The sequence below is a fragment of the Loxodonta africana genome, chromosome 26 (genome assembly GCF_030014295.1).
Source record: "Loxodonta africana isolate mLoxAfr1 chromosome 26, mLoxAfr1.hap2, whole genome shotgun sequence".
NCBI lineage: Eukaryota > Metazoa > Chordata > Mammalia > Proboscidea > Elephantidae > Loxodonta > Loxodonta africana.
Genome location: NC_087367.1, coordinates 45,769,814 through 45,782,530, shown reverse-complemented (window position 1 = coordinate 45,782,530; position 12,717 = coordinate 45,769,814). Strand labels below are relative to the sequence as shown.

The 12,717-nt window shown below is 49.2% G+C and overlaps 1 protein-coding gene across 1 annotated transcript in view; it reads right to left on the bottom strand.

Moving 5' to 3' along the window:
- Positions 1–8,144: 8,144 nt before the first annotated feature.
- Positions 8,145–12,717, bottom strand: part of RAB6B (RAB6B, member RAS oncogene family) — a 72,409-nt gene continuing 67,836 nt past the window's right edge. Inside the window, exon 8 of the mRNA XM_064277295.1 lies at positions 8,145–8,298. Coding sequence (XP_064133365.1) covers positions 8,234–8,298 — 65 coding nt within the window. The 3' untranslated portion in view covers positions 8,145–8,233. The remainder of the gene's footprint in view (positions 8,299–12,717) is intronic.

Below are 12,717 nucleotides of genomic sequence, written 5' to 3'. Positions count from 1 at the left end.
CAAGTCCCCAGGGCCCAAAGATTGCAAGTGCACACAGGAACCAAGTCCCTTATCCTGGGACAGACTCACCTGAAGTTTCAGAGGAGACACACGGGGTGGGGGAGGTGGGGGGGACAGGCGAGCAGCCAGTCATAGGACCGTGTCATAAGAACCATAGTAGGGGAGGTACAGGGTGCTATGGGAGCACACAGCAGGGGCACCTCACCTGGTCGTGAGGGATCAGGGAGAGCCAAGTAAAAGCATGGGGCTATTCACATCAGAGTTTGAATGTGGTCCCTGTCCCACATACACCACGGCCCAAGCCTCTGCCTGCTGTGTAGCGTGTCTCTGCCTGCGGTTCACTTAGGGGCTCTGGGTAAGTATGTATCACCAGGATCCACTGCCGTGCTGGCAGAACACTCCAGCGCGCCTTCTGCCGGGCCCTTAGCAGTGCTGCTGGTATATGAAAAATGCCACCAGAAACAGAGAAGTCTTTAGACTTTGTCACTGTTCTTATTTGAGAGGCTCATTGCTACTGGTGTTCTTACTGTCTTATGGACTCTTTCTTGCCCTTTCCCTATTAGTGAAGTGGTAGCTTAAGGAAGCAGCTAAGAAAAGTGATCCGACCCTCAGGAAGGCATGTGATGAATGCCACACGTTCTCATAATCATTAGGCGCTCACTGTTGATGGAATAAAAGCCAATGGCTTGATGCCTGTCAAGAGGCACATGTTCTTTTTTAGCCTTTTTTTCTTTTTGTTTATTGGAGGAGGCAATATGCCAAAAAGGTGACTAAAGGAGAGCAAGGTTGGGTTTTATTCAAGGCATAAACATGGTCTTCTAAAAATAGGAAAGTTATATCTGCAATCTTGAGTGATTTTCAAATGTTAAGATTTGTCAGAATTACCTACAGTACTTGTTAAACAAGCTGACTTGAGGACCTGGCCCTTAGGCATTCTGTTTCAATAGTAGGTCCGGTGTGGGCTCCGGAAGCTGCATGGTTGGCCAGTGCAGTACCGTCACGTGGGGATCTTGGGCACACACTTTGAGGCGATCCGGCCTGGAGTATCAGGTGTGCCTTTAGCTTTTTCATGTGCCTTAAGTCTTTGGGACCCTAAGCTCTGCTTTTCTTAACAGGGTGAAGTCAGCAAGCAGGGTGCAAAGTCCCTCCTGGGATATCAGCCTGCTTACTACTTCTGTACTACAGCCATCCTGTTCTTGACGGTTTGGGCCAGGATGAGGTCATGGTGATTAGTCCTTGGCAGCCTGGGAAGGGTTTTTAACAGGATGGAAAAAAGTGGTCAAATGTGATCTCTGCTCTGGTGGTATCCTTTTGTGGCCCTGTAGTCACGAGGGCAAAGTCATTCCATTTTTTCTTGAGATATGGAAGACAAGTGGAAAGAGGGCTGTCAGGTTATGAGGACAGGTAGACTGGGGATGACTGTCATGTATGAGATAGCTGTGCTTGGAACTAACATGGCAGTGTTAGTTAACATGCCCCTTGTGTGTATGGGCACCAAGACCTGTTCCCAGAACCACTGCCATGTGATACAAATGACCTGTTCCATAAGGCTGTGGCGAGAGGCTGCTGGTGGAGGGGCAGCTGTGATGAACAAGCCATGGGCACTCTGTTGGGAAGTTACTGTCTGGTTCTGAGGTGGGATCTTCCAGTGGGTGGTGTAGACCAAGAAGACTCTGGGCACTGGCCATGTGGTTCTTTATTCTGGCTTTCTTGAAACACCTTTTCAAGGTGTCCAGTTCTAGGGCCTTGGCAGCCTCTGCTGCCAGGAGCCTGACGGCTTGTACCGGGTCCTAATTCCTGAGCAAGAACAACTGCTGCTGATGGAAAGCGTCTGGGGTCTGCCACTTACCTTCCTGTGGTCCCCGTGTCAGTGCCTCCTGAGATTCCAGCATGAGGCACTTGGCCATGTTCTGTTTACTTGAGATAATTTCAGCTAGATTATTATGCCTTTTCTTCTTTTTCTTTCTTTGAGTTTAGCACAAAATTATCAAAGCGTCAACTGGCCTATGCCCATTGGTCTATGCCCATGTCACCTGAAAGATACTAGCAATTAAGATGCTTAGCTCCTCTATATCAGCCCTTCGCATATTTAAAGAAGGGTGACTACTACACCTGGCTGCTTCTGCTTAGGAAAGTAATTCCACTTCCCTTTCAGTTCTAAAGCCCTAAATACCATTTCAGCTGGGCAAGACACCGCCCCAGGCCCTGGAAGTAAAAAGCGTGATTCCCTTAGAGGCATACGGTCCCATCTGAGGTTAAAACGGTGCCTCTTCCAAGTAGCCCCTGCTCCCCTCCCATCTCATTACTTGTGTGAACTCCACCATGGCTGCACTGTCAAGTGCCCCAGGGCCGCCCTCACTTGTCCTGCTGTGCCAGCTATGGAGCCCCAACCAGGGCTGCTGCTTGATGGCCCCTTTATTGGTGCTTCTTAGGATCCCAGTGTTTCCCTGTGGCCCTGGTATGTGTGAGCACTTGGTATTGTGGTCACGGAGATCATCTTGTTTCAGCCAGAATGCTTTTTCTTTTACAAACTTTTTTAGCATAAGATTATCAAAGCTCCTTTTTCCACTCTTGGTCACTGGGCAGCAAAGCACAGCTGCTGTGATGAGGAAAACGCCCCCAGGGCAGCACCCCTGGGTGCCACACTGTCCAGTTTAGGCAGGGCATTTCGCGAAGACCAAAATCTCCACGTTCGCGTCTGGGTGATTCCCAGCAGTGCTGTGCGTGGCATTCTTCATCATTAATGTCAGTGAGCCAGAGGGTGCTTCCTTATTCTGGCAGGTAAGACTGCTGGACGTGTATGAGTTTAAACACTCTACAGCGAGATTACTCACTCCCTTTGCTCTCTGAAATTTTCTTGCCCTGAATACCATCACCTTGGGGAATGATTGCTTGCCCTGGAACAGCTTTATTCTGGCTGTAATCTACCCCATACAACACCCACACTTTGGCTTATAGGCCTCTGCCATTTGCTATCTCCTGTACCTGCTCTGCCTCATGTTTTACTTCTGACAGGCAGAAAAAGTAAGGCTTAGTGGGTAGGGGCAACTGCTTCCTGTCTGTCATAGAGATGACTTCATTGAAGTAGCAGATTGGAGAATGTTCCAGAACCTTTAGGAACTAAAGGGGAGAGGTAATTTGTGAAGTTGGACTTGAAGAATGAGACCTGGTGAACTTGGCCTACTCCAAGCCCCAGGAGGTAAGTTTCTAATGCAGCTAGCATCTCAGGCCAAGGCAATTCTGCCCCATTAACCTTGGCTTTTGTGTCCTCTTTGGAATGGTCCCAGAACTATCCTAGCCTTCAGGGCACCTTTTAGCTTGGAGATGACTGAGGCCTGATGCTTCCTGGTTGGTGTAGGGTGAGGTTGCGGGGTGGTATGTGGCAGCTTGGTACACCTCAAAGGTGATTATGGCTCACCTTAAATTCTTGCCTTTAAATGGCTTTTTGGAAGTCACCAAAAGGAAGAGAGATCCAGTCCCTGCACACACCTTCCTAACACCCAGCCATGGTAACTGCAGAGCGGGGATGAAGGAAAAGATCACACATCTCTGAGTCTCAGTTCTGCCTGAGGTCTCCTGTCCGTCAGCCTTTAGGCAGAACGGAAATTGTGGAATGGAAATGAGTGTACATTCAATCTCATCAGTCTGTCCTACCTTCCCCTTCAGAATTAGTGGAGAGACCAGGTGAGAGGAGGAGGAAGCAAAGGGCTTTAGGAGAGGGACATACCTCCCAGACAGAAAAGAAGGGTGTTTGTGGAGCACGGACTTGAGGAAGCCTTTCTGAACCCCCTTGTGTGACTACACCACTTAGAAACATCAGACAGGAGACTCTGTGTTGAGAATTAGGACAGTTTATTGTTTGATCAACATGCTGAGTCTTTTCCACATTTTACACAGTTTTATGTAAAGTCAATATGCCGCTATTGCCTTCTGAGCCAGTGAGAGATGGAAACGCCACCCCCTGTGCTCCTCGCAGCCAGTCACTCTGTGGGGGTGGTGAGAGGAAGGTGAGGGGAGAAGTTGACACACACCATGAGATGCGGGCTAGCCTTCAGTGCTATGGAGGAGTCCCACCTCCTGAAGGAACCACCCAAACCTCCACGCAAGATTCTCCTGATAAACCACACCCTGCTGGGGGTGCCGGCCAGATGGGGTCTGGAGTCCAGGGAGCTTGAACATTGAGACCCCCAAGGTTTTGGAATACCAAAATAGTTCATTTAGAACAAAAATTCAAAAGGTGCACTGGCCTTTTGATGCCTAAAAGGATGTCCAAAGCAATTATGTTGGACTTGGGGATTGGCCCTTCTTTTAGGTGGAGGAGCTCAAAATTCACCTGGATTCTCTCCCAGCTTACACAGATACACTGGGAGGAATCACATCCTCACCACAGAGTACAGCCAGCCTGGGGAACACATCCATGTGCAGCAGTGCTTTCTGCATTAAGTATACAGTCACACCTGTGCACATATAGGTCAGGAATGGATGAACAATACCTTGGTTCTAATCACTTCTGACCTGCTGGGTAATTGTGAGCAAGTCACCCTTCTCTGTCTTGGTTTTCCTGCCTGTGAAAAAGGACCTTTGCCTCACACTGCTGTAGTAAGGTGACAATGCCTTACTACTTGAGGAAGAGGTAGTTTGGAAACTAGTGAACATACAGCCCTACCTTGGTCGATGCACATAGCAGCCCCTCACAGGGCTCAGAGACATGCCTTTCAGTCCTAGGCTACCTGTACTCACGTCCTGACAGCCTCACCTGCCTTGTGAAGCAATGAGGCTGCTTTAGCTGCAGGACACTGGAGTCAGCAGCACTCTCCCCCGAGACTCTTGAACTGGTCTGACCATTGCTCCTCAGACCCAAAAACATTACAGAATGTTTGAGGATGGAGCCAGGAAGAGGGTGGCAATAGTGCAGTAGGGAAGCCTTTGACCCAAGGTAACTCTTGCTTATAACCACCCATTAGGCTAACCTCGGGCTACACAATTACAGTCCTGGCATTAAAGACGCCAGCTTCACTCCTTCATGCTGGTGTGTGTGTACACGTATGCGTGTGTGCTTTTTCATATCTCACTCAATTTTTTTGATGCTTGGGAAACAAAAGCATTATTGAATCCTGAAGTCCCCAAAGAAAATCAGTTGCAGCCAAAAGGAGATGATCCCACCCATCTCCCGGTTCAGAGAGAGGAGCTGAGTTACTAACTTGAGATCATGTCCTAAAAGGAATCATCCACTTTGCCCTTTTCTAGTCTATCTGGATTTGATAAAGATGCAATACTCTTACTGGGAGTGCTGAGGCAATTTCATGACATCTTCTTCAAGGGAGTATGATCATTTTATTGAACTGTAACTCTGAGCAAGATCCTATCTACAAGCAAAAGGATAGTGATGCTACCTGCTCAGGACAAGAGACAAGGACCAAATGCACTTTTGTCAAAGTGGTCTGACTGCCTTAACAGAACCCAGGAAACCAGGGGTAGAAATCAGTCCTGAGGACTGGAGAGTAATGGCATGGAATTGCTAAGATGGGAAGACAACAGCAGGCAATTGCCCTCAGCTTTGGAGGCCCACTGGGCTGGAGAGTCCAGAAGCCAGGGAGAGGATATGGAGTACATGCTAGGAAATGCACGGCTCACTACAGCACATCAAGCCAAACGGCATCTACCACGTCTCTTCCTGCTCCTCTAGGGCCAGGTGGAAAAACAGTCCATGGTGCCTCGGATGTGGGTGCACGTGAGAAGGGAACTGAGTTCCTACTTTGTTTTACAGGAATGGTTTATCAAAAGCTACTCTTTAGTGGCCAAGAAAATAAAAATCCACCATACACTCATTCACTGCCACCCTGTGCGTGGGGAATGGGGCTGTCCCAGAGGCCACCAGTGATGGCATTGCCAACGAGGCTGTATGCTGTAACATGGGCTCCTGTGAAACCTCGTGAGGTAAGTGCGCACGCTTCCCACAAGCACCACTTGGGTGTGTGCCCGTGGTGGGGGGATTCTGGCCCACACAGGCATGTACACCCATGCATATAAGTACAGAGAGAGATGGTGGAGATATCCCCGTGGGTGATTTATGCCTCTAGTTTAAGACGTCTATGCATTATTTTATTGATGGCAAGACAATCGCAAGTTATTTGACAATATTAAGTATTTCTTATTTCAACACATTGCAGTACTTTTGAATTTCCAAAACTGTTACCACAATACAAGTTCCAACTGAGAGCAGGAAAAATAAAAATATATAGTAAGCACATGTACCGCCGTGTGAGAATGTGTTTGTGGAAGGTGTATACATACAAGTCTATCTATATATAATTATGTACACACTTATAAAAATTAAACACACGACATCGGAATTAGGTTCGTACATTGGTCTTTGCCTTCTGGAAGAGGTGCTCAGTGGGAATTCTGCTTCCTCTCTTCTTCATCTGAAGATAAATTCCTCTCTAAATATCAGCTATGACATACAGTCTCCTAGGCTGAAAGCCTGTGGCTGGCCCTTGGACAAATATCAGTGAGTCCCGCCAGGTTTTGCTGCACTTACTGGTCACCATTTTGGATTCGTTTCTGAGAAGTTCCAAAATTCATTCCAAAAACCTTTTTGAGTCCTGTCTTGGGGAAGCGTTCACCCCCCACCACACCACCCACTAACCCACTGCTGTCGAGTCAATTCCGACACCGGAGATGGTCCTTTAGCCCATCAGTGACATGCCCACCAGTAGCCTGGAAGGCCAGCTTAGGAGGCAGGGTTTACCATTTTGGTCAGACTCACTGTCCATGGTCTGGCTTTGCACAGGGTCAGCGTCCACGAGTCTGGGTCTATTTGGAATGCTGGCCAAGTGGGTAACAACACCTATTGAGAAGACAGTGTTCTTTTCAGAGACTTCACAGGTCCTCAGGGCTGAGCCCTTCTCAGGAACGAGTCAAAAATGGCAGGGACAGCTCGCTGCGGGTGGGGCCCAGGGACCTGCACAGCCTTCTGGAGATCCCACACCTCGCATTCCCTCAGGCAACCACAGTGCTGCTACAATATCCACAAAGGTATGCGCACAAGGATTCAACTGTACTGTGTCAGATGAAAAATCAAGAAGTCGACTTTTCCAGAACAGCACTCAGCAATATCAGCCACTGAGGACTGAGAACAGGTACTTTCAAGGAGGTGGTTCTGCAGACAACCTTCCCTTCCCCAACAGCTGGACTGATCCCACAGGCTCTGGCCTCCCTGACACCCCAGCTCAAGGGGAGGGCTTCAGGGAGGCACGCTGCTCAACACCACACAGTTTCTTTTTGTCCTTAGATTCAGCCCAGATACGTGTGCTGAGAGCTGCGTGGCTGGCTCAAGCATCTTCAGAACTATACACCATTGCCAGTCTATAAACCCCCACTTCACCACAGCCCACATTTGCCAACGGCACCCCATCCTTTCAACGACCTCTTGCTCTGCCATCAATGGGTGGCCACAAAGAACACGAAGTTCCTGCAGCAAGCACCTTCCACACTCTCCAAGGCTTTTCAGGGGAAGGAAAGAAGATGCAGAAGTAATTCCCTTGGGGCCTGCCGCTGGGCTCCTTGCAGTCCACAGGCCTTAATTTCAGCTCAGAGCCCTGGCTGATGTCCCACTCTGGCCACCAGAGGAGGACTGAGTCAGAGCCACCTCTTCAGCGGCTGTTTTGTTCAACCAATGTTTGATTTTAACCACGTAGGGCCTGCCTGGTGGGACATGGTTGGTCTGGAGTCGAATTAAGTGGCCCAATTAATTGTTTTACTGAATTGGGCTGGGGCTGGGAGGAGGGCAGAGGTGATGAGCAGAGAACAGAAAGCTCAGAGAACAGGAAGGAGGGGGTGTGTGGAAAAGGTCCTCTATAAGTTTACAAATATACAAAAACAAAAAGCACATCTTTCAAATAAAAATGACTACATTTTTATCTGGCAAAAAGTTGTATACACATGATTTAAATTTTTTTTTTTTTAATTTTAACAGTTTTTGGCAATCTTAATAAAGTACAATATATTACAACCAAACCAAAAAATAGTTGTTTAAGTAACAGCTGTTAAGAGTGACATGATCCCTGATGCCCAGCCTCCCCCCCACCCCACCCTACTCCTAGAGACAGAGAGAAAAGAACAATCCTCCCATCCTGATAAACTCATTTCCCGCCCCCTTTAGGAAGCTAACCAATAGGAAGCAACACGACAAGCGAGTAGTTTCAAAGGAAGCCAGCCTGTCGGGCTCGCATTAGCAGGAGCAGCCGCCCTCGCTGGCCGGGGGCTCCTGGGGCTTATCCAGCTTGATGTCGATCACTGTGGAGGCTGTGCTAAGGAAGACGACTGTCACAGAGAAGCTGCCACCCCACTCAGCCTGTGCACCCCTCAATGCCCTGCACAACCCCTGGCAGCTGCTGCTGTTCTCTGCAAGCTCCAGGAGGACGGATGAGGAGCCACCAGCTCCCACTCCTCCCTCCCCGCAAAGCAAAATCCCCCCAGGGCTGTGGTATCGCCACTCGCACACAGGCCAGAGTTCCTTTCTCAGAAACCTCCCTGGAGACTGGTGCTCAGGCTCCTGGCCATGGCCTCAGCTTGCTACCTCTCGGCACCACCCCAAAGTGCACTGGGGTGGAGAGTACCCCGGGAGGCTGGAGTTCTGGTTACACCCAGAATTCTCCCAGCTCAAAGCACTTTTTTTTTTTTTTTTCAAAGCACAGGCATATGTGGACCCCGGAATCCTGAGTGGTGCAAATGGTTAACGCACTCAGCTGTTAACCGAAAGGTTGGAGGTTCAAGTCCACCCAGAGATGACTCAGCAGAAAGGCCTGGAGATCTACTTCCGAAAAATTGGCCACTGAAAACCCCTGGAGCACACATGGGGTCAAACCGACAGCTCACGATTACTGGTTGACGTGGGCCCTGCCCTCGTCCGCAGCAGGCCCATCTACTCAGGCCCCAGTCAGAACATCACTTACATCCTGGAGGTGGCTGCTGTGAGACGACATGATCCCTGCGGCGAGAAGCAGCAGCCACGGAGAACTGCCGAAGCGCAGCCCATTTTCCAGCCCTTGTGGGGCAGGGCCGGAGAAGCACCTATCAGAGTCACCAGAGGACCAGGCTGTCCCCTCTGCCTCCACCAGGCTGAAAACAGCAACTTTAATGATTTGAGGTTTAAACCTGTATCCAACTAGACCTAATTACAGCTGAGGACCAGGCCCTGTGGTAGGTCCCAGTATTGTTCTTCCTGGACTGGACTTTGGCATCCGCTATAGGATTGCATGAGGGTGGGTTGAGTGGGGGTGGAATAAGAAGCCCTGCTATTGGACTTGTTGCTGATATCCTAGGCAATCAACTGCTAACTGAAAGGTCGACAGTTCAAAACCACCAGCGGCTCCGCGCGAGAGCTGTGGCAGTCTGCTTCTGTAGAGATTTACAGCCTTGAAAACCCTGTGGGATTGCTGAGTCGGAATCAATTCAACGGCAATGGGGTAGATTATGTGAGGACTATGGGAGAGATTATTTCAGCTTTAAGTATCAAAAGCCACGCTTCTCTGGACTATCACTTCTTCCCTCTTTGTCTTGGCTGCTAGGAAACTCAGAGCCAATTTTTTGATTATGACTTTATCTCTGAATTTTCCTCGTTGTCCTACCTTTATTCTCCCTGTGCCCAATCTTCTTATGTGTGTGTGTATACATACACACAAATAACTTTATCTTGTTTTTTATGCATGTGTTTCCATGCGTGGACTTTTTATAACATGGCAAAATCTAAGTGGTGAAGTAAACAGATAATGAACAACTGCCTTCTTTCCCCACGCTAGTCCACCTTTTGTCTGCTCTACTCCAGTCAAGCACACCTGTTTCTCCACTTCTTACTGTTCTTGGCAAAACCCACTGCCACAAATGCTCTGCCCAGCAGTGGTTACAAAGCACTACAGGCCCACGCCGGCCCAGCAGCCCCAGTCTACTCCTGCACTGCTGGCCCAGGTGTAGGCCTCACTGTGGTCTCCTGGTCTTCCCCAGGTGCCCCTTCTGAGCCTAGCTGGTCCCCTTTCAGCCTGGTGGCTTCCCAAAGCTAGTTACGGTGACAACCACGTCACACTCCGGTGCAGAGACACAGTGTCCACAGATCTCTCATTCTGGTGTTTAAGGTCTCCCCATGAGTCAACTCCAGCTCCTCCCCTCCCTCAACCACACATTAGTTCCTTCAACCAAGTTCTCTCTTCTTCAAACATGTCCTACACTTTCCTTCTTTGCTTTGCTCATGTTGCTCCCACCTTTGAGAAGTGATATCCCCTCCCCCAGCCCAGGCCCATCTGTAAAAAATGTCCTCATTCTTTGGTCTAAGGCTTTAATATTAGTCATCTCTTCTGTGAAGCCTTTTCAATTAATACTGAGCACCTACTGTGTGCCAGGCTCAGTGCTAAACCCTGTAAATGCATTATCTCATTTCAACATTCCAAAACCAAACCCATTGCAGTCAAGTAGATTGCAACTCATAGTGACCCTATACAACAGAGTAGAACTGCCCCATAGAATTTTGAAGGAGGGCCTGGTGAATCTGAACTGCTGATCTTTTGGTTAGCAGACATAGCTCTTAACCACGACGCCATTAGGGTTGCCCATTCAACATTACAACCCCATTATTATAATACTTACCTTCCAGCTTGGAAACGGAGGCACCTGGGTTCAAATTCAAGGCTATGTGATCCTGAAGTTTATGCTTTTCTATGACCTGGCCGTGCTAAGGCCCTCTAGCACAGGTCCCGCAACCTCAACACGACTGACATTTTAGGCCAGGTAATTCTTTGTTGTGGGGACTGTCCTGTGTATGCAGGATATTTAGCAACACTCCTAACTTCTTTCCATCAGATGACAATAGCACTTTCCTCTCACTTGTGACAACCAAAAATGTCTCCAGACATTGACAATGTCCCCTAGAGGGGAGGAGGCAAAATTGGCCCCAGCTGAGAACCACTGCTCTAGCCGGAAGAACAGCCACTGTTACGTCATTACCTTCTGCTCAATGTTGAAGTTATCTGCCTGCCGTTAAAAAAAAAAAAAAAAACCTCTCATGAGCAATTGGAGCCAGATGCTTCCATACACTGCACAGCGGTAGTTCACAAATGGACTGCATCTAAATCTCCTGGGAACCTGTTAAAAATGCATCTCCCTGGGACCCACCCCACCTCCGTAGATCTGGGGATGGGCTGGGGTGTGTATTTTTAACAAGTTCCGTGGGAAATTCCCAATGCACAGAAACCTGGAGAACCAATTCTACTGATACTTTCAGAGCCACACTGTTCGACAGAACTTTCTACAGTGGTGGAAATATTCTGTATCTATACTGTTCAATATGGTAGCCAACAGCCGTATTGGCTATTGAGCACTTGAAATGAGGCTAGTGTAAATGAGGAAGAATTTTATTTAATTTAAACGTGGTGACAGTACTGCGTAACACAAGTCTAGATCATCTGCTAGGTGCTTTCACGCATACTAGAGATCTCATTTAAAGTCACCTGGCTCCTTGTAATGCCCTGTTGTGCTGAAACATGGTGCTGAGGGGTTCATCACTGATTGGAAAGGCCAGGAAGAAATCAGTGGGCCCAGGGTCTAGATAATGCCCCAGGAGAGGAAACTCACTGTTAGCATTTCCCATAAGCCTCGGGAGACTTAACATATGCCTTTCCTGTGGGCAGAGCCAGTGTCCACCTGCCTCTTCCCTCTTGCTCAGGAATGGCCCCATCACACACCTCACGTAAGGGCGAGTGAACCATCATCATCAGGTGCCCACCGCCTCTTCTCTCTGGTTTCTGGAAAAGTGAAGGGTGGCCCCAGACAGCTTGTTACAAACTTCCCTGATGCTGGGTAGCTCCCCCCATCCTGGTGCCTCTCCATGACTGCACGCACAGATGGGGCACAAAGCCTCCCACAGCTCCGTGTGGGAATCAGTAGAGAACACAGTGGCTGTGTGCTCCAAGCACTTAGATTTGGGTCCAGCTTTCTCAATCAGCCATCTGGGAGGCCCTGGGCATGCCCGACCTTGTTTGGGCCTCACTGTCATCAACTGCGTGGAACCACTTCATAGACTGCACGTTCTTGCTGCTACTTTACATCTGCCACCCTTGTTCGGAAGGAGCCCAGGGCCTTTGGGGTGGAGGAGTACTGTGTTTGGGCAGAGAGCAGGGGGAAAAAAAAACAAAAAAAAACCCAGTGCCATCGAGAGAGCAGGAGAGGGGGCTATATATGCAGACTCAGTGGGGCTTGCAGCTATGCCATCTTGTGGCCCCTTGGCTCCCCCTTGTTGAGAAAGTAGGGATGTGTGGGGTGGGGCTGCTGAAGTGGGAGGGTTGCCAGGGCTGCCCTTGAGGGATGCCTGATGTCTTGGGTATAATGACAAGATACAGCAGCCATTCATCTGGCCCTGGAAGCAGGAGACAGAAACTCCCAGGCCTGAGCCCACTGCATGAAGCCCAGTACTTACATTTCATCAGCATCACAAAGCAGTACCTCTGTGTGGCTGCTACTGTTGCATACAATTCTCAACACGACCCGAAGTATCCATCTTCAAAAAGTCTGGATTTGAACTGCAGGCAAACAGGAATGCCTGTACACTGCCCCCGCAGACCCGGAGCGGTGGCTGTTCCAAGCTGGTAGCTGTTCCAAGCTGCACCAGTACCCACCTGGCTGCTGGCTCCAGGGCAGTGTGAGAGGGTGGGGTACATCTGCCCAGAT